This window comes from Amblyomma maculatum, chromosome 1, assembly GCF_055883805.1.
Source record: "Amblyomma maculatum isolate TAMU_Amacu chromosome 1, ASM5588380v1, whole genome shotgun sequence".
NCBI lineage: Eukaryota > Metazoa > Arthropoda > Arachnida > Ixodida > Ixodidae > Amblyomma > Amblyomma maculatum.
Window position 1 is genome coordinate 59,168,815 of NC_139344.1, and position 19,077 is coordinate 59,187,891.

The 19,077-nt window shown below is 46.4% G+C and overlaps 2 protein-coding genes across 2 annotated transcripts in view; one reads left to right on the forward strand and one right to left on the reverse strand.

Annotated features, from left to right (window-relative positions):
• Positions 1–19,077, reverse strand: part of Lim3 (Lim3 homeobox protein) — a 144,411-nt gene that overhangs the window by 71,790 nt on the left and 53,544 nt on the right. The window lies entirely within an intron of this gene.
• Positions 22–18,771, forward strand: LOC146202529 (uncharacterized). Its single transcript, XM_084587508.1, has 4 exons — positions 22–54; positions 3,614–3,863; positions 7,159–7,424; positions 17,128–18,771. Exons 1-4 carry the CDS (start codon positions 22–24, stop codon positions 18,769–18,771), a joined length of 2,193 nt encoding a protein of 730 aa, XP_084443634.1.

A 19,077-nucleotide genomic window follows, 5' to 3' on the forward strand; every position in this document is an offset into this window, starting at 1 on the left:
GTGAAAATACTGTGACCGACCATGAAGACCTTCACTGCATCTCCTCCCACTACAGTAAGTACAGCTCCTCTTCGTTTGTCGCACCTTTTTCATAGAAGCGCCCAGATTTTGCATGATTCGTGTATCGATATGTGCCCATACAATATTCCCTCAGTTGAAGATTTCGGTCACCCGCACGAACACGAAGCCATTCGGTAAGGTCTTGAGAACTATTAGCAAGATCAGAGAGTCTACTCCAAGCAATGCAAATTTAAATCGAAACTCCTTTAAAGCTTGCGAGAGTTCAAACCCGTCGACCCACCCACATGAAGTGAAAAGTCAGCCAAGCTGATGCTCTGCTTTTCGAAACAGGAGCATAAAAATCATCGTGCCATTTTCACAAACGCACTTTGCAGAAGACGACAGCTGGCAGCGTCATAGTCGACAAGGGCCTTGAATGTTGTCTGATTAACTTAAGCGGGGACGCTTCAGTTATATTTACATTATTTATGCGTAAACCATTGCAAAAGTCTGTCAAAGATATGAAAATGCATCTGCTGATTTCAAAACTGCATTTTATTTTAGGCTAGCTGATGTTGTATTTCAGTAATTACAGTTAACGCCCTCTGACCACCGCGGCGGCTCTGTAGCTAGAGGTCTCGACTGTTGATCCCGAGGACTCGGGTTCAATCCTGGCGTTACCTGGGTTGTGAACTTAGAGCACCACCTTTGTGAAAGTGCTGTCCAACAAAGATTTTTTCGCCCCCACTGGCCGGGGGAACCTAACTATGCAACGTCAGGACACGTTAAACAACTCCAGGTGGTCAAAATTGCTGCAGCTCTCTACCTCTCTACTATGGTTTTCCTTATATTAGATGTGGCTTTGGGGAATTATACCCGGTATACCGTATCATACTGTGCCCTGCTACATTGATATTATCCTCGCAAACGCATTCCCAATGCGTTAAAACAATCAAAATAAAGTGCACAAGTTCGTACTTCTTTTTCCTGAGCCAGCATGATGGCAAGAGACCTTTCTGTGCATTTAAGACATTAGTTTCTTTTGACGCTCAGTACTTAAGGAAATAAAAGTTAAACTGCGTCGTTCTGATTCATATAAAGACGTTTGTTGCAAGAATGGCGTTCAAGAACTGCAACGTGTGTATACAAAAAAAAAATAAAAACCTCCCTTGCATTAGTTACGAAATGCTGAAGGGATGGGTGAAAACAATTGCATAAAAATAGAAAAGCAGCCTTAAAGTTTAACGCTTCGTTTAAATCGCTTATCGTATCGTATGCTCATAATTTTATTCGAATAACTGCGGCGTTGTAACCAATGGAAGCCCTGATCTGATCTCTTCTCTTCATGATGACAGTAAGATGGGTCGTGCGCTTTGTCGGCAGCTCGCGGAGTTTTCCATGCATCGACAGCATCAGATCGGCGATGGCTTACGACTTTGAAGATGCTCACAAATGCAAGTTTGTTTATGGGAAAGCAAAGGCGCAATATCTGTCACATTCCTCGGTGGACAAAATGCAAATCGCATTATGGAAAAGCAAAGTCGAAGTATCTGTAGCACTTCTCGGTGGGCACCTGAACCGCACCGTGCAGGCAAGGAGGAACGCGGGAGCGAATGAAGAAAGGGAGAAAGGGGTGCCATAATGGAGGTCTATGAAATAATTTCCCCCACCTAGGGATCATTATCGCGCAATGATATCACGCAGCACACAGAATTTTTTCCTCTTCGCCTGCATATAAACGCGGCCGTCGCGGTTGGCTTCGAACCCGGATTTTTCTGTTCAGTAACCGAGGGCCTTGACAACTGGGCCACCGCCGATGGCAATAAGCTCTCACATGTCCGCAGAAAAAGGTCATTTTATAAACTTGTGCTGGAAACTTTGCTAACATTTTTGTTACAAAAGATAGGGAGACCTTACGGTTATAAAATAAAATTTTCGTATACAAACAAAATTGACCAAAACTGGTCATTTTGCTTGCCGCGTTGCCGCTCAAGCTTGGTTATGCGCTCAATGCCTTTTTCTACCCCAGACTGTGGCGTTCAAGCCTCTCAACCGGATATGCCAGCAAGCCCAGCACTGGTCAAAACTCTACGGGCCCTGTGACCCCTGTTTTTGAATTCTATAGTGAAATGCGTACGGCACCCTAAAGGCCGAAAAGTCTTATGAGGTAACCACGAAGGTCCTCCTTATCTCAGGGCAGATTTAGAGGCTCACAGATGCCTTAAGCTTCCATCTACGTGGATGTAATAGAAACCATGGGGAATGAAGTGCATGAACCACTGGAAGTGTATACGTGATGTGCTTGCTTAGTGGACCGAAAATAAAAAGGACAGAAACATCACCTAATAAAAATTAGAAGCGATATTCCGCGCGCATACCACGCTAGTTTTAAACCGCTGTTCAAAAATCACGAGCAGGATTGGCATATTCTAAAAGGTTACTTCTTTCACTGTGGAAGCAAGTTGCTTCTGAAGCTTATATCTGTTTTAGTGAACATTATGTGACGCGTAGATACACATGACAAATCTTTTAGTTTCATGCTTAAAGAAGGTGAAACGCGTCCTGAACCTGAGTGAAAGACTTCGGTTATTAGACTGCCGCAGGCGTCTTATCGAGAACAGAGTGTTTAAATTATAGACTAGTTTCAGCAGTACCTTGTGATGTTTCATTATTCCAAACAAGAAAGGAAAATAAGACAGACGGCGAAAATACCTTTTGTTGGAGTGTTACTTGAATGGTACGCTAGTTCCCAGCCCCTAGTTTGAGAAGTCACCCTCGGGGAAAATCAGTGATGTTAAGCTGCGGTCAGTAATTGCATCATCAAATCTGGGGAATATTACTGATATCCCTATGTTAGTCTCTGTTCCGTTCACACCATTCAGACGCCCCAGACGTTTCAGCATTAGGGCGTAATCGATCTGTCCACGGCTGATATATTCGCTCTGTGTAGTGATCGAAGTTCATCATCGTTCCTAGGCCTTGTTTTCACTTCTGACTGAGAACATTTTCCCCTGTGAAATGCCACACTATATATGGTTCTAAGCTATACTGGTTTTCGGTATGGTATGGTATGGTATGGTATGGTATGGTATGGTATGGTATGGTATGGTATGGTATGGTATGGTATGGTATGGTATGGTATGGTATGGTATGGTGTGGTGTGGTATGGTATGGTATGGTATGGTGTGGTGTGGTGTGGTGTGGTATGGTATGGTGTGGTGTGGTATGGTGTGGTGTGGTGTGGTGTGGTGTGGTATGGTGTGGTGTGGTATGGTATGGTATGGTATGGTATGGTATGGTATGGTATGGTATGGTATGGTATGGTATGGTATGGTATGGTATGGTATGGTATGGTATGGTATGGTGTGGTGTGGTGTGGTTTAATGTGTTAAAGGGGCACGTGGGCTATGAGAGGCGCCTTAGTTGAGAGCTGCAGGTTGTGCACTGACAGGTTGTGCCGCAAAAATAATGCCGCCCATTTGTCACACAGACAATGAGACAAGCGAGAGTGACCCCGACTGATCCTGCTGTCTTGCGCTTCCCTTCAAATATTTTCCCACGCTGTTTTGCCGCCATGGCAGCGATGGTGTAACGGTGCGCGCAACCGGCACAGGGGACGGCGGCGAAGTCCGGCGGACTCTTCACTAGCTTCGCGAACCTACTGCTGTCGGCCAAGGGCCCACTGAGCGCGGCCCAAGCTCGCTCACAGCTGCAATCGATGCGCAGGAAGTGGCGCACCGAGGGCTACTCGGTCTTCGGCACCGTCTCATGCGCCGTGTTCGTCACGGCCTTCCTCCTCTTCGTGGTCATGATCATCCGGCTGGTGAGGAAGAAGGAAGTGATCGAGACCGGATGCAGGACAAGTAAAGCACACTTTCCTCGCTCGAGTCTTGCATGTTCTCGGAAGTCAGCTCTAGAGCACGGAAGTTCGATATGGTTTGGGCACTGTATCGGCATGTCGCACTGAGGCCACAGCACGGAAGCTCGCTTGTCATAGGTGACACCGACGATACGCGCCCGCAGGGCGCATAATACGTTTTCGACACACGCAATACGTTTCGATAAGGCTTAAGGTTTTACAGGTTCGTGTAGCTGCGAAATGATGTACCAAGGGGTGGGACTGTTCGGTTTAAACTGAGAAGAACAGAAAAAAAAAAGTTGCGCTGAATTCGTATTTCAAAATTTGGTTTCGACCTGAAAACATCAGCATTTTTTGTTCAAGGCGCACCTATTTGGCTGCTTTTTTCGAGCTGCAGTCGGTCACAGCTGATAGTTAACTATACAGAGGCACCAGGGGTGGGATGGGAAGTTGCTATTGTTGTATAAGCAATGCAGCAGTGAGATTTGAAATATTGCTTCACTAGCTTTTGTATAGAACGGCAAGCACTGTCTTTTTGGCACCTGCTGCCTAAGTGCTGCTTATTCACCCTCCCGCCACCAGAATAGAGTAGTTGGTTGGTGAATGGGTTTATTAACTTCACGAATGGCACTGACACGAAACCGTACCTGGATGTTATGAAAGATCATGGCTTAGCTAGCGTGATTATTACGCGGTAATTTCATTGCTGCCATCGAAACACAGATCACGTGGTGTCTCGCCTTTTAGCTCAGCTCAGTGCAAACTCAATGATAATATGTAAGCATTGCTTTTAGTCCACAGTTTCAGTGTAATTTTTGTCTGCTGGCTAGCGAATTTATTCATTGTCACATTTCAATTCGGATAAAATGTTCTTCTGCCAGCTTCAAGTATTATCATTGGAAAGTTTGCTTCTGGTAACTAAGCATTCCATGCAGGAAAAAACGCCGAAATAGGCTAACTGACTTTCGGCCGCACAGGGTTTGTCACATTGAATCCCCGAAAAAAACTTGGCAATTCGTTCTTCAAAAATAATATCTACGAAAGAAAAGAACATGCGTTTTAAAATGAACACTAAAAAAAGAGATGCGACTTAAAGAAAAAAATAAACGTCTAACTCTCAGATTAAAAGCAATCAAACGAGACCCTCCTGCAAGAGTCATTATGGGTAGTGCGGCGCCATTTAACTTGTACAAGGAAGCCTATTTCACAAATGTATGGGACTAGACAGGTTAATTAACCACGTTCGATATAAACCTCTCTGAAGGGCACTGACTAACAACCTGGTAGCAGCACAGCTCTGGTTACCAGCAATGCGCGCACGTGGTCGCTTCTTGAGTAGAACACTCTATTCTCTTAGAATTTATTCTCCTGGGCATCATAGCTTATCTTCTTTTTTTTTTTTCTTTTCGTTCCAGCTGCTTGCGTATTGCGACAACAGCTAAAGGGCCATTTAGGGATCCTCCTATATAACTCAGTATTTCACTCTGGTGCGGCTGAATATTTTATTATTATTAACTATACCCTCCGCGGGCTCATTTTCTTTGCTATTGCGATTTATTTTAGTGCATGAGAGCAATGAATGTAGAGCACTTCGGCGGCAAGTCGACCTCTAACTCAACATCAACGTCGCCTTGCCTCAGTGAAACCTAATTGATTGTTCGGGTCTGCTTCCTAAATGGTTAGTTGACATATCTTTTCTTTCTGAATATTTTTAAAACTAATTTACTACATAAACTACCAGTTGCTTAAATTATTGGTAAATCCTACCGGTAAGTCCTACTGAGCTCTTAATCTTACAAAGGTGTCGGCATTATATTTCACCTTCTTATCTCCGTAAGACTCCGCCTGCGCCAGAAAAGTCCGAATTGTTCCATCTGTCACGTACCTACTACAACAGATCATTCTTTCATCACATATCCCGGTTCCGTCACGCAGAATTCTTTACATTCATGCTCGTCAAAGGTACCATAAATTGAATGTTAATTCAGCAATAAGCTCGTGCCGTTCCACTACTCACTTGGCCAGGCGTGTTAAACGACAAGCCAAATTGCAAGAAAAACAAGCCAGTGCCCGCCCCTGCATTAAGCAAAGTTTTATATGCTCTTCCTCGTTTTGAACACACACAGCAGCAAATTATGAAAGCTTCGTCAGCGCTCAAAAGTTTATATAAGCATCCGTTATCATGCCTGTTCTCACCTCAAGCACCAGGTGCTCTGACAAGAGCCTCTTTTTTCGCTTTTTTATATATTACCCCCCTTCATAGAGACAGGCAGCTGGCTTGAATGTCCTGCAGTATGCAGGGTGGCTGGGTTTTAGAGAAAGCAAACTTGCCTCGTATTAATCTACCTATTCAAAAATCGTCCTCACCCCTTCCAGCCAACATTCATTTTGCTCCTCTACATCGTTATAGTGCCCCTCGTATGAGCAAATGTTCCAAGGAAGCGCTTGCAGCCCATCACTGCCCTTCATTATCCGCGCGCAGACTGTAACATGCACCGACAGGTCCATATTCGTGAAATATGTAATCTTCGCAGCTTGGCGGCAGCGCTCTTCCTCTAACATATGTGGTCCACACAGTAATCCTCCCCGCATTACTACACCAGAGAGTATGCGTGTCATTCATTCCATCATGTTCTACTCTGACCGTGTTCGCATTTCTTCCTTCACCATTTATACTGGTTCTATGGCGGCAATTTGCTTGTCCTTGAGCCGTTTAGATCATTCTGACTTAGAAGCAGGACTATAGACCCCACCCTGAATCTTTGGCTCCATCGTCAGTCACCATGCGGTGGGTCGCTGACCGCAGGAATCTCATGAAATGAGCTGGCTCATCAGATAACACACGATAACCGCATACTGGCACCTGTTATCCCATGGGCAAAGCCCTCCGACGTGGTAGGAGACGCAGCCCCCCAAAACTCACAATTAAGAAACACTGCAGCCAACTGAGAACGTCATATCGACTCGTATCCATTTCAATCAATATCTCAACATTGCTCAATCACATGTACTTTAGAATTAAAACAAACACTCTCATTACATATTTCCGACAATTCCATTTCCGTCTTCGTTCTGCCCCATTCAGTTCGAACCGGTCTAATATATGGTAATTTAGCGCCTCTTCTCCACTTCTGTCCACCAGCCGAGTTTGTACATTCCCTTCCCTTAACCCCCTCCTGGGGAGCATGGCTGACGTTGACAAAGCTACGAGACCGGCTTGCCTTGGTCAACCAGGCGCAATATATGTTCACCGCTTAATCTCCTTCCTTTTATAGTAAATCTCTCTCTCTTGAGTGCAGAGGTGTGCACTATGTATTCGCAAGCCATGGATTTCAGCCACCACCTGTACGCGGATCCGTGCTACAGCTTCTACGAGTACGTGTGCGGAGGTTGGGCTGCGAGGCGCTTCGACAGCGTGCTCGACACTTTGCTGGTGGCGTTCGAGAAGACCGTGACCAATTTAGCGTTGCGGACCCAGGCGCCGACACAGTTTCAGAACCCCAGCCAGCGCGCCGCCAGGGCCTACACGGCCTGCATCAACGTGCTGCACAAGCGTCAGAAAGAGGTGGGCCAGGAGCGCTTTTCGAGCGTCGCCTTCTCAGGAAGTCCTTAAGCCCTACAGATACTTCTGGGCTGTGATAAGTTCTTTATTGAAAGACTTTGGACTAATGTAGAGACTAGTGTAGCTTTTGCATGTTCATCTAACATTACAATATCAGTGCTAAATTTGCAGTACATATCACACTTTATTGTCAAAAAAAAAAAAAAAAATCTCGTACCCCTCTAGATTTCTCGTTGTAATGCTCAGCACTTCTGGCCGCAATCACGGGTTTCGCTTGTGGCGGTCCGACGCCTGCTCTTTCTCTCTCTCTCTCTCTCTCTCTCTCTCTCTCTCTCTCTCTCTCTCTCTCTCTCTCTCTCCGTGAGCTTGTTAAAGCGCAAAGAAGACGGTGGCGACGCCGCGAGGCTAGGTGGTGTTGTGCCGCGTCACGGGTATTAGACAATGAGAAGCCGAAGCGACCTCACAACTGCTACCAATGACAGAGTGGCGCGTATCACAGTTGCGGCCGTCACCGGCCAATGCTGAACAAGCACGTGCTACTCCGGACTAGTAGCCGCGTGTCGCTCGCATACCCTCAAATTCGGACTCTGTCCCCTAGAGTCAGTCACTCCTCGGCCATCACGGACAGCAGACGTGTACGCGTGGTAGACCTCGGCTCCGAGAAGCTTACTGGGCCACTCGTTGATAAGAACCACTGCAAATGGCACGGAGAGAGCTCAGGAGGTGGCTGCGCCGCTCTTTTGATTGGCGTCGCTATGGGTCAGGCCGGGCCGTCTGGTACTGCGGTTCACCGGACTCGACGTGCTAAACAAGAACGGTTACAAAGACAACGCGAACCAGCAGAGCCTAGAGGTTCTGGTGTTGCGGCTAAACGACAGAAGTACCTAGAACAACAAAGAATGAGGAAACGTGCCGAGCGTGTCCGTGAAACGGCTCAACGCAATAAATGTCGTCGTGAAACGGAAGAAATACACTCTGAAGGACTAGTTGGTTCATATTAATTGAACGAGTAAAACTGCCTGTGTGTTTCTTACGTCCCGTCTTTTTCGCGCAACAATGCTATGCAAATACTTCGCATTTGATTAATCATGCAAATCGACTGATTTTTATTTTTCGCAAATCCTGCGTCTACCACCACCAGCATGTGTCACTGGCCTTGTAGTATTTTCTTGTTCTTTGTAGTGCCTTGCATTATTGTGGCAGGACCTTGAGGTACTCTGTTAGAGTCGATAACCAACTCATGTTATAAGATACCCGTGGTTTCGCTTTCTAGTCCTTGTGTCAAATCCCCCAGATAATTTTAACAATTGGCAGCTCTGAAACAAGCTTTAAAGAAAATTATCTCTATCTGACTCCTGAGCCTTGACTAATACTTTTTTTTACCTGCCCAGAGCTTTTTTATTTCAGCATATTCTAATACTACAACTTCGAATGACTGCAACAGAAACCCAACGAACTTACTTATTTGCAAGAACATTCCTGCAAAAAGATTCGATATAGCTGGCGTACTAGCCTTCTGTAATGTTTTAAAAAAGGCAGCGTGTCCTAGCTCGCTGAAATCCGCTGAGAGTGTATGGCCTAGCCTGCAGTGTTTTTCGTTTTTCAAACTTAATGAATCAGCAAACACTAATTGGCTAACTCACCAGTTAGCCGACTTGTGTTTTCGCTTAGCGGCTAGATGTGATGCCTTAAAAAAAAAAAAAAAAAAAAAAAAAAAAAAAAAAGCTGATTGTGATACTTGCAAAGAATTAACGGTTAGGAAAGCAGTTTTTAATCAGCCTTGAACGATAGCTCGCACAACACAAAGCATCGACGTGAAAGCGGTGCCACCTCAGAGTCTTGAGGCGCGCTTCAGAGAACAAAATCTGTTTTTCTCTGGGACGCTATTCCTGGTACGGTCTTGCGTGTTCACTGGGCCACAGAGATGAGCCAGCACCGGGTCACCTGATAGCTTTCTTTGAAGCTCCCGTAAATAACACCACGCATAAATTGTACTTCATTGCAAACAACGCTCGCAACAATTTTTCAATGACGGTTTACAACTTTTGAATAGACGATACGTTTCCTCAAGCATGTAGTCTTTACTAATAATTAATCTGTGACAAAGGGAAAGAAGTGCAGCAGACTAGGCCGGGTGATTCTCAACAGCTTGCAATTGACTTCCCAATTGCTAAGACACTCCGTGTCTTTTAAGGCTCATGGTTAAATTTTGCTGAGATACCTAGCTGGTATACTTTGGCGAGAGCAGTGGCTACAACGTACGTACACCCTTGCTGCTGAGAGCACTGACCAGAATCCATCCAGAATAGAGAGTCGCAGTGTAAAGTATAGAACACTTTTGGCTACTTCAATGTTAGCAGTGATTGATGTCACTCCTATGTCATACGCCGCTTCTAAATGCTCGCCGCCATTAGCCCTGCCTCCGTGGCCATGAAGTCGAGCCGGTCGAGCCAAGTGATTGAAAGATTTGCATGCATCGCCAGCGGCAGCTTTGAGGCCAGTTTACATATGGAGCTTGTTTGCGGCGTCAGACTGGCGATTTTCGACCGACGGCGCGTATTCCATGCTTGGCCCAACGTCGGAAAGAACGCCCGCCACCGCCGATTTAGACCTGCCAAATATTTTACGAGCAGGTGGCATCGCGTCCAGTTGGACGGAAAGCAGCGGCTGACACCAGCACATAGCTGCGCGAAAAGTACGCTCCTGCGGTTCGCACTGTCCCCGACGAAATGACCGACGAGCAGCGCGGTCATACAGTGCCTAAAATATACTGGCAGTATATTCTACGCACTATAGCGGTCATTTGTGCATGGAAATGTGATTATCGGGAAAGTAAATGCTTCACAAAAAATGGAGTGAGCTTTTTTTTTTTTTTTTTTTGATCTTGGTTCAAAAAAACATTTGCCGATGAATACGTTACTTCCTAATGCGAAATTTGAGCGGAGCTCGTCAGCTGTTTCACTTTTATCGATAGATTGAAGCGAAGATTTCGAGCAAGACTTGTATGTACCATTACAGACAGCTATTTTATTTTTCAAACATATTCCTTCAAGAAACACTCGGCTAACAGTTCTTGACTGCCGTGAAGGAGGCTTTGTGGTCGGAGAAATGAAGGGAGCGATTAAATTATCGGGAGGTTGCCGGAGGCAGCGCGTGGGCCCGTAGAAACGTTGCGCGGCGAAGAGACTAATGCCACAAGCTACAGACGAGAAGAAAGAACCTTCGCAAGTATCTTAATCTGACTTGAAAACGTTGTAGCCAAAGTTAGCAAGTGTCTCATCGAATTTCTAGCAATATATGTTTTAAAGAAAAATGAGGACGGGCTAGATCCGGGCCAAGCCTTCCTCGAAAACTAAGGCACGATCGGCTAGAGATCCGGACTATCAAACTAGCTGTACGCAAACTACATCAAAATATGATGCTTTTCTCTGTGAGTGTGTGAATTCTCGGTTACTGCCCATGTTACCCTGCAGTTCGGTATGGGCGCTCGCATTATTCATGAATTGCTTATCTTAGCCGGGTGGCGCAGTGGTTACGGCACTCGACTACTGTTCCCAAGGACGCGGGATCGAATCCCGGCCTCGGCGGCCGCTTTTCGATGGAGGCGAAAAGCAAGGCGCCCGTGTGCTGTGCGATGTCAGTGCACGTTAAAGAACCCCAGGTGGTCGAAATTTCCAGAGTCCTCCACTACGGCGTCTCTCATAGCCTGAGTCGCTTTTGGACGTTAAACCCCACAAACCAACCAACCAACTTAGCAGTGTGTACCATGTGTGGTCACGTCTTCCACTTGAGCTCTGAAGCGTGCCTTTCATAATTATTTCACAGGAATGCAAAGGCTCAGTATTTGTCACACTTGCTTCTATGTACACCTGAATCATGCAGAAAGGGAAGGAAGGGAGGGGGGAGTGAAAGTGGAGCTGGTTATAATGGAAAGGCGCAGTATCTCTCACACTTGTTTCTGTGGACACCTGAATCCTTCCCTTCCTTCCCTTACGCGCCGTAAGGGAAGGAAGGAAGCTGGGAGTGAAAGTGGAGCTGGTTACAAGGGACAAAGCAACGCCGCGAAACCCAGGAACGGGCGCCAAAGAGCTGCGCTCTAAAAGCTGTTCCCTCCCTGATGCAAAAGGTGTCGAAGAAAACCGCGCCAGCGGTATGCTCGACTGAGCGGCGTCTCCAGCGTCTTTATTCACTCGAGCATACTTTATTTACTCTGAAAAACCATGTTTAGTGGTTATTTGACACTTGTTGGTTATATCTGCTTTCGCGCCGAGGTATATGCGGCGGCGCTCGCAGTTTTTTTGCTTGATGACAGCTGGGCATCATGTCTACGCGGCGCTTTTCGACTGAGTACATCGTCGGAAAACGCGTCGCATGTATCCTGGTCTTTATGCATCCACATGCAAAGGTGAGAAGGCGACTCAGCGTATCTTTAAGCCTGTAAAGCTTCATCATCATCATCATCATCATCATCATCATCATCATCATCATCATCATCAGTCGGACTATACCCATAGCGAAGGCCTCTCCGATATTACTCCAATTAAACCAATACTGTGCTAGCTGTATCCATTTCGCCCGTGCGAACTTCTTAGCCTCATCCCCCCACCTAAACTTTCTGCCGTTCCATGATACGCTTTCCTTCCCTTGGAATCCGATTTTTTTACCGTTGGCGACCATCGATTTTCCTCTTTCCTCCCTGCATGCCCTGTTCATTCCCATTTCTTCTGCTCAATTTCCACTATCATGCCATTAACTCGAGTTATTTCCGTGAACCATTCTGCACACTTCCAATCTCTAAAGTCACACCTACCATTTTCAGTTCCATAGTTTAGGTAGAACCCTCTAGAACCACCTCAGCTTAGGCAGAACCCTCTTCGTTAGCTTCAACATTTGAGCCCCATAGAGGAGTACAGATAAGATTCAACTGTTGTATACTTTCGTCTTAAGCGGTAAGCTGGTAGTCATAATCATAAGTGCTTTCCAAATGCACTCCATCCTACTCTTACTCTCATAATTATTGCTCTTTCATGATCCGGATCTGCGGTTACTACCTGTCCTAAATGGACATATTCGCCTGCCACTTCCAGTGCTTCGCTACCTGTTGTAAACTGCTATTCCTTCCCGAGGCAGGTTAACATTGCCTTAGACTTCTTCATCCTAATTTTAAGGCCTACCTGTCCGCTTTTTCTGTCTAGGTCATCAATCATTCTTTGCAATTCATCCCCCTAGTTACTTAATAAGGCAATGTCGTCAGCGAATCACAGATTACTGAGGTGTTCTCCATTAACTCTTTCCCTTAACTGCTCCCCATTCCAAGCCTCTGAATACGTCCCCCAAGTAAGCTGTCAATAGAACTGATGAGATCGTGCTTACTTTCCTAACATGTTTTTTTTTTTTTTTTTTTTTTTTTTATGGGGATTTTATTAATTCATTTATGCAGAACTATGGTTGATGTGTAACCAGTATATATATCGTCTAATACTTTCACATACGGCTCCTCTACACACTGATTTCGCAATGCCTGCACGACTGCCGAGTACTTGATTTAGTCAAATACTTTTTTGTAATCATTGAATACTAATTATAGCGGCTCGTTATATTTCGACTATCTTTCTGTCACCTGGTTAATAGTGCGGATATGATCGATGATAGAGTACCTTTTCCGAAAACCTGATTGATATTTTGGTTTATTAAAGTCTAAGGTTGCCCAGCTTCTATTAGCGGTTACCTCAGCAAATGCACGTAACGGATAGTAAGTTAATTGGTTAATTTTGCAAGTCTTTTGCGTCTCCTTGCTTATGAATAAAGAGAATATCAGCGTTCTTCCATGATTCCGGTTCTGTCGATGTCACCAGGCATTTCGTATACTGGGTGGCCAGTTTTTTCTAGCACTGTAACCCCCTCCCCTCATCCTTTAACAAATCCGTAGTTACCTGATCCTCCCCGGCTGTTTTTCCCCTACTCTGGCTACTGTATATATGTCTGTGCAGAACACCTCGGCTACTTTGACCACCTTGTACATATTAGTGATGACACTGCCCGCCTTGTCGGCGCATACATCTGATATTTGCCTATGCCTAATTTCCTGTTCACAGATTTAAGGATGCCACCTTTCTTTAGAGCATGCTCAATTTTCTCCACGCTGTACTGCATTATGTCGGACACTGCACCTATTGGTTATCTTTGATAGCTCTGCCAGCTGTATCCTGTTGGGGCTTCATGTGGCACATCAAATAGCTCAAGCCGCGAGAGCCGCCTGGGCCTTGCGCGGAAAAGATAAGCTACTGAACGCGGTGGCTCGTAGCAACCCAAAAGCAGCGAAGCTTATATCGCTCCCTTCTTCTCACTGCTCTCTCCCTTCCTTTTTAATCCGACTGCTTAAGGTAGTAGATAGCAATTGCCGCGGCTGGGAGCATTCTTTTCGTTCTTTTGATTTGAGTGTTTTTGACAAGCCACTATACTATACCGCCTCCAGCCGAGCGGACAGTCCACCTAAGGAAACCGGCTGACTACGGAGGTTTGTCGAGGCGCGAAAATCATGCTAGCTGCATATATACTCTATCTCATTACTTCTTTGCTGCAGTGTGGAATCTGGGAGCCCTCTTCAGCCAATCGCGAGAGTCCGTTAGACGTGCTTCTCAGCGCCGCGTCGTCTGCACGTTGCCTGCTCGTGGTATATGTAGACAACGTTGGAAAACAGTATAGACGTTGCCTACGTACCAAACCTTAAAAGAACATTCGAAAGATTTAGAATAGCGTTTCTAGTGACGTTACGCTGTTTGTGGCATCCGCACTTTTGTTGCATCGTACTAAACTGAAGCCGCGGTGGCAACCTCAGGCTAATGTCGTTACCTGGTGTTTCTGGCTGAAACAATTTTTTTTTTTAACCAACTCACTTTCTTATTTAGGCATGAGAGAGGCAAACCCATCACTCCAAATAAAAATGTAAATGGAGCTTAACGCTCATGGACGTTACTGTAGGTGAGATAAGGCCAAACGAACGCACGATGTTCCGTTTACGACCACTGAGCATGCCGAAAAACCCAGAAATATACGGCGAGTTCACTCCGCAGTGAGACTATACCTGCTTCGAACTGCGCCGGCATGTTGAAAACGTAATTTCAGCATACGCAAGAGTCGGGAACGCTAAATTCGGGAAATAACTTACGTAACTCGAGTTTACGTTAAGGATCGATTTGAAATAGCGTATCGCGAATGGGCACTTTAAGCAATGCTATCCCGTATGCTCAGATGACCCCTTTATACCTGCACTGCATTCCGCAGCGTCAGTATTTCTCATCTGCACTCACCGTACCTTTGGTAGTGCTACAAGGAACTTCTGGGATAGAGCGTATAGGTCGAGGAAGAGAAGCGGTCGTGGCCAAAACCGGTGTTCGGCTATACCTCCAACTTTGAGGCACTTTATAATGCGCGACTTTCCTGCTATGCGTGTACTCCTTGCGACGATACTCTACAAAAACACTGACTACCCATTTCAAATCATCTCTTTCACATGCAAGGGAAACCGTTAGTGATTTCTGCCGTGGCGACGCGAAAACCTGTTTTGAGCTGTCGCGGTCACAGCGATCACAGTTCCAACACGTTGGAAATTTTTCTCTGTGTCGCTGCCGCTCGCCGCTGAGTTCGCTTCATCGCTTTCATGTGAACCAGCATTTACGCGATAACGTAAGGACCCCGTATCGCAGAAAGGCAGACGTCGTCGTTGTCGCATCAAACACGAAACTACGCATGTGATTTCGTATCAGAATTATGACGCAACCATTGTTCATGCAGCGTTCAGGGTGGTGTCATGCCATACCGCTTCCCAAATATATACTCTGTGCTGTTCGAGGGATTTGAACTGACCACATATGTACTAATTACATCCGACTAAATGCCGCTAATCTCACGTGTAGGGGCCAACTGGGAAGCGAGGCGGATACTATATACTCCTTCCCTCCCATTTTTCTCTCCCCCAGCCCCTCTTTACCGTCAGCTAAATATCTTGCATTTCCGCCATATTTTCTTTGCAATCCATCTTTCATCATGCCCCGATTAATAAGCCAAAATATCCCGACTAAACATTTTTCAGAGGTGATCTCATTACTAGACATAACATACGGTTTCCTGGGCGCTCTAGTTTTCTTCCTGAAGTTAGAACTAGAGATGGCAGCCATTAAATTCGCTGGCATATCATTGTGGAACACTTCGAATCATAATGTGTGTTACATTCTTTTAGGACTATACCCGTGTTAACCTGTACTTCATTTTTGCCGATGGTTCTGCGTTACGCTTATGGGCCGGCAGTGCTTCATGGTCAAATTCAGTATGTCCCTTTTGGAGGTACGGCACGTATGCTGCGGGCGACGGTGGACGAGTTCGCGTGGCTTGATTCGCCATCATGATCGCCATCCTATGGCGTCATTTGTGGTCTGTGCTGTGTTGCGCTGGTGTGTGTGTGATCTTTTTTGGAACTTGCTCTGGATTAGCCTGCTCCCCATTTCTTTCTATAACCTGTCGCAAGCTTCCTCTGCAGCTTTCCCACTTCTCCGCTCCTCAGCGCACTGTTTATTGAAACTTGTTAGGCCTCACTTTTTCAATCACATTATTATCAGAATTATCAGAGTATTATTACAATTTTTATCACGGTATTATCGAGGCAGACATGCAGGATGTTGGGTAGGGAATCAGAATTGGCGAAACTCAACGTTCCTTGCATGCTCTCTGGGCCATGCACGTACTTTAGTGTACAATGTTTAATCGGGTGCCCGCTTGGGGCAGGAGAAAATATAGTCAAAAACCTGACCCCTAACATAAGTCACTGATCCATTTTCAATGAAAAAAGTGTGGTTTTCACTAAAGCATCTGAAGTTCAAGTTGTCCTCATTTCTACTCTGATAAGTTGCTCTTTAACACGGTATTGCGGTTTTGCTGGATTGAAGCCATCCATAACCTGGCTACTTATGCATTAGCGCGCAACGAAGACGTTCGTGAGCGTTGATAAAAGGCACTTTAGGTGTCATTCAGGCACTATACGCATTATTTTAATTTATTTTTCAGACCATATGAACAGCTACGAGCAAGATATTGATTTTACAGTGATAGCTTCTTTCAATTAATTACAGTATTATCGAAGCAGACATGAGGATTTTGGTTAGGGAATCGGCAATGGTGAAAATAGACCTTCCTTGCATGTTCTCGGGGCCCATGCACGTCCTCAAGTGCACGCTGTCATGGTGGGACTATCGATGTCATTTCTTCCAGCCGGATTATACCCACTGCTTCAGGAATGCCTCTGCCATTATACTCCAATTACCCCGGTCCTGAGCTAGCTGCATTCACTTGACCTCTGCTAACATATTAACCACATCCGTCCACCTAACTTTCTGCCGCCTCCTGCTACGTTTTCCGTCTCTTGGAATCCAGTTTGTTACCCTAAGCGACCATCGGTTATCCTCTCTTACATGCCCTACCCATGCCCATTTCTTCTTCTCCATTTTGACTAGAATGTCAGTAACTCGAGTTATTTATCTGGCCTACTCTGCACGCTTCCTATCTCTTAAAGTTACCCTTTTCGCTCCATAACAATGTGCGTTGTCACTTCTTAGCCTACTGGAAAAGGCAAACACGTGTGGCATTTTGTTCTATACCCGAAAACCAACGGTCCACTTTCTGTTTTATAAAAGTACTTTCTACATTAATGCAGGTTGGAGAGCTGAAAGCCATTTTGTTCAACGCTGAGCTTCGTTGGCCGCAGTTTTCGTCGACAGGAAACCTGGCGTCTCCTTTTCTCTATTTGTGTAAAGACTGGTCGCTACTCTTTCTTGTGGGCCTTTTCGTGGAACGAGGTGGAGGCTACCTTCTCACTCCCACGTCCCAGTTTACCAAGTTGATGGAAGTTTGGTACAATGCCTTGTACAACTCGAAACACGCCAAGCTATTTGAGCGCCTGTACAATGACCATGTGACCGACGAGTCAAATGCCATTACTTACGCCGAAATGTCTGAGATAGAGAACCGAACGATCACTATCCTACAGCGCATCCCGAAGAAGGAAGTGGACGAGGAGTGGCTGACCACGGACATGTTGTGGAAGCTTACGCCCAACCTCAATAGGAGCGAGTACTTCTGGCACGACGCCGTGAAAAACCGAATGGGCATTGCTCCTAGCTCGTCCGTTACTATCAGAGTACAACAGGCTACCTTCGTGCGCGCCTTTTTAAACCTGCCACACGTTTATGGAGTGGCCAAGTTCATGCTCTACATGGGCTGGGTGGTGGCGCAGCTCTTCTCCCTCTACACGGACAGTGATATGATGACCGAGTTCTACTATGGGACACGTGATGCAGCCGGTACAAAGCACAAGCATATGTGCTACGTTATGGTCGAGAGGACGATGGGCTTCGCCTTCAACGCTGAGTACGTGAACACCCTTGTGTCGCCCGGCGTTCGCAATGACGTGACAACCATGGTCAAGCTTGTGCATGGTGCGCTGAGGGAGAGACTTTCACGGCCAGGCACCTTGTTCCCGACGGACGTGCAGCTTCCAGACTACGACAACGGCACAGGGGCCGCGTTGGAGTTCGTGGACCGCTCGAGCAACGTGTACCTGACACGCGTCTTCAGCGCCTACACGGACATGTCTCCTCTATTGTCGAAGACATGGGAGGCTGTCAACAAGGGTTTCTCAGTAAGTGTGCCCGCAGACGTGAGCCCGTGGCCCTTGGCTGTCGTCATAGACAAACGCAGCAATCGCGAAACCCCACTTTTGACGAGTAAGCAGCAGTATCCGCGTGACGACTTCTCAATCATGCCGTACGCGTTCGCCTACCCCGTGTACGAGCGGGAGGCACCGCTGAGCATCCGGTACGGCGCCCTGGGCTCAGAGGTGGCCTCGGCCATGGGGGCATTACTCTTTACGAACAAGGACTCGTGGAACGCAAGCATCTCCGATGATATTTTGCGCGAAGTCACGTGTTTCTTCCGCAAGACGCACGACAGCTGGCAGAGCATCAGCGATGTCGAATGGCAGATCCTCTACAGGCTAGCCTCGGTAGGGGCGCTCTTTGAGGCCTACAGCATCGCCAACCTTAATAATGATGAGTACCTCAGCGGCAAGGGCCACATTACCAACGACCAGCTTTTCTTCTTCTTCTGGTGCTACCTGCAGTGCGGTGAGCCGGCTGGCCCAAACTCGTGCGATGGACCACTGAAGCACCTGCGTGCTTTCCGGCGCACCTTCCATTGCTCCAAGAGCTCTCACATGGTCCTCGACTGGCGTTGCTCTTTCTTCGGTGACAAACCAACCACCACCACCACCACCACCACAACTGTCGCGCCGACAAGGTGAGCGGCAGTGTTCCGCACGCTCCCCGTCGGTGCTAGAAAAGCAGAATATGTGCATAAATACTGGACACCCTTGAATCGCGGCGCTACAAGTTCATGCTCTGCGTCACGTCAAAATTATCTCAGTGTTATGCATCACTTAATATAGATTTTTGGATTCTATTTCAGTCATGTAGCGCCGCTTATTGTGATATGACTATGTAAAATAAATTACCCATTGTGGGCCTGATTCGCCTCCCCACTCTACAGGAAATGCTGAGCTGCTTCTACAAAGGCAATTACGAATGCAAATGTGTTGTAGTACACGGGA

Bases quoted from the DNA above. Each gene is read 5' to 3' on its own strand.
- LOC146202529 (XM_084587508.1), top strand. From the start codon at position 22: ATGAAGACCTTCACTGCATCTCCTCCCACTACA. The intron at 55-3,613 runs GTAAGTACAGCT...CAACCGGCACAG, and splicing joins CTGCATCTCCTCCCACTACA to GGGACGGCGGCGAAGTCCGG. The intron at 3,864-7,158 runs GTAAAGCACACT...TCTTGAGTGCAG, and splicing joins CGAGACCGGATGCAGGACAA to AGGTGTGCACTATGTATTCG.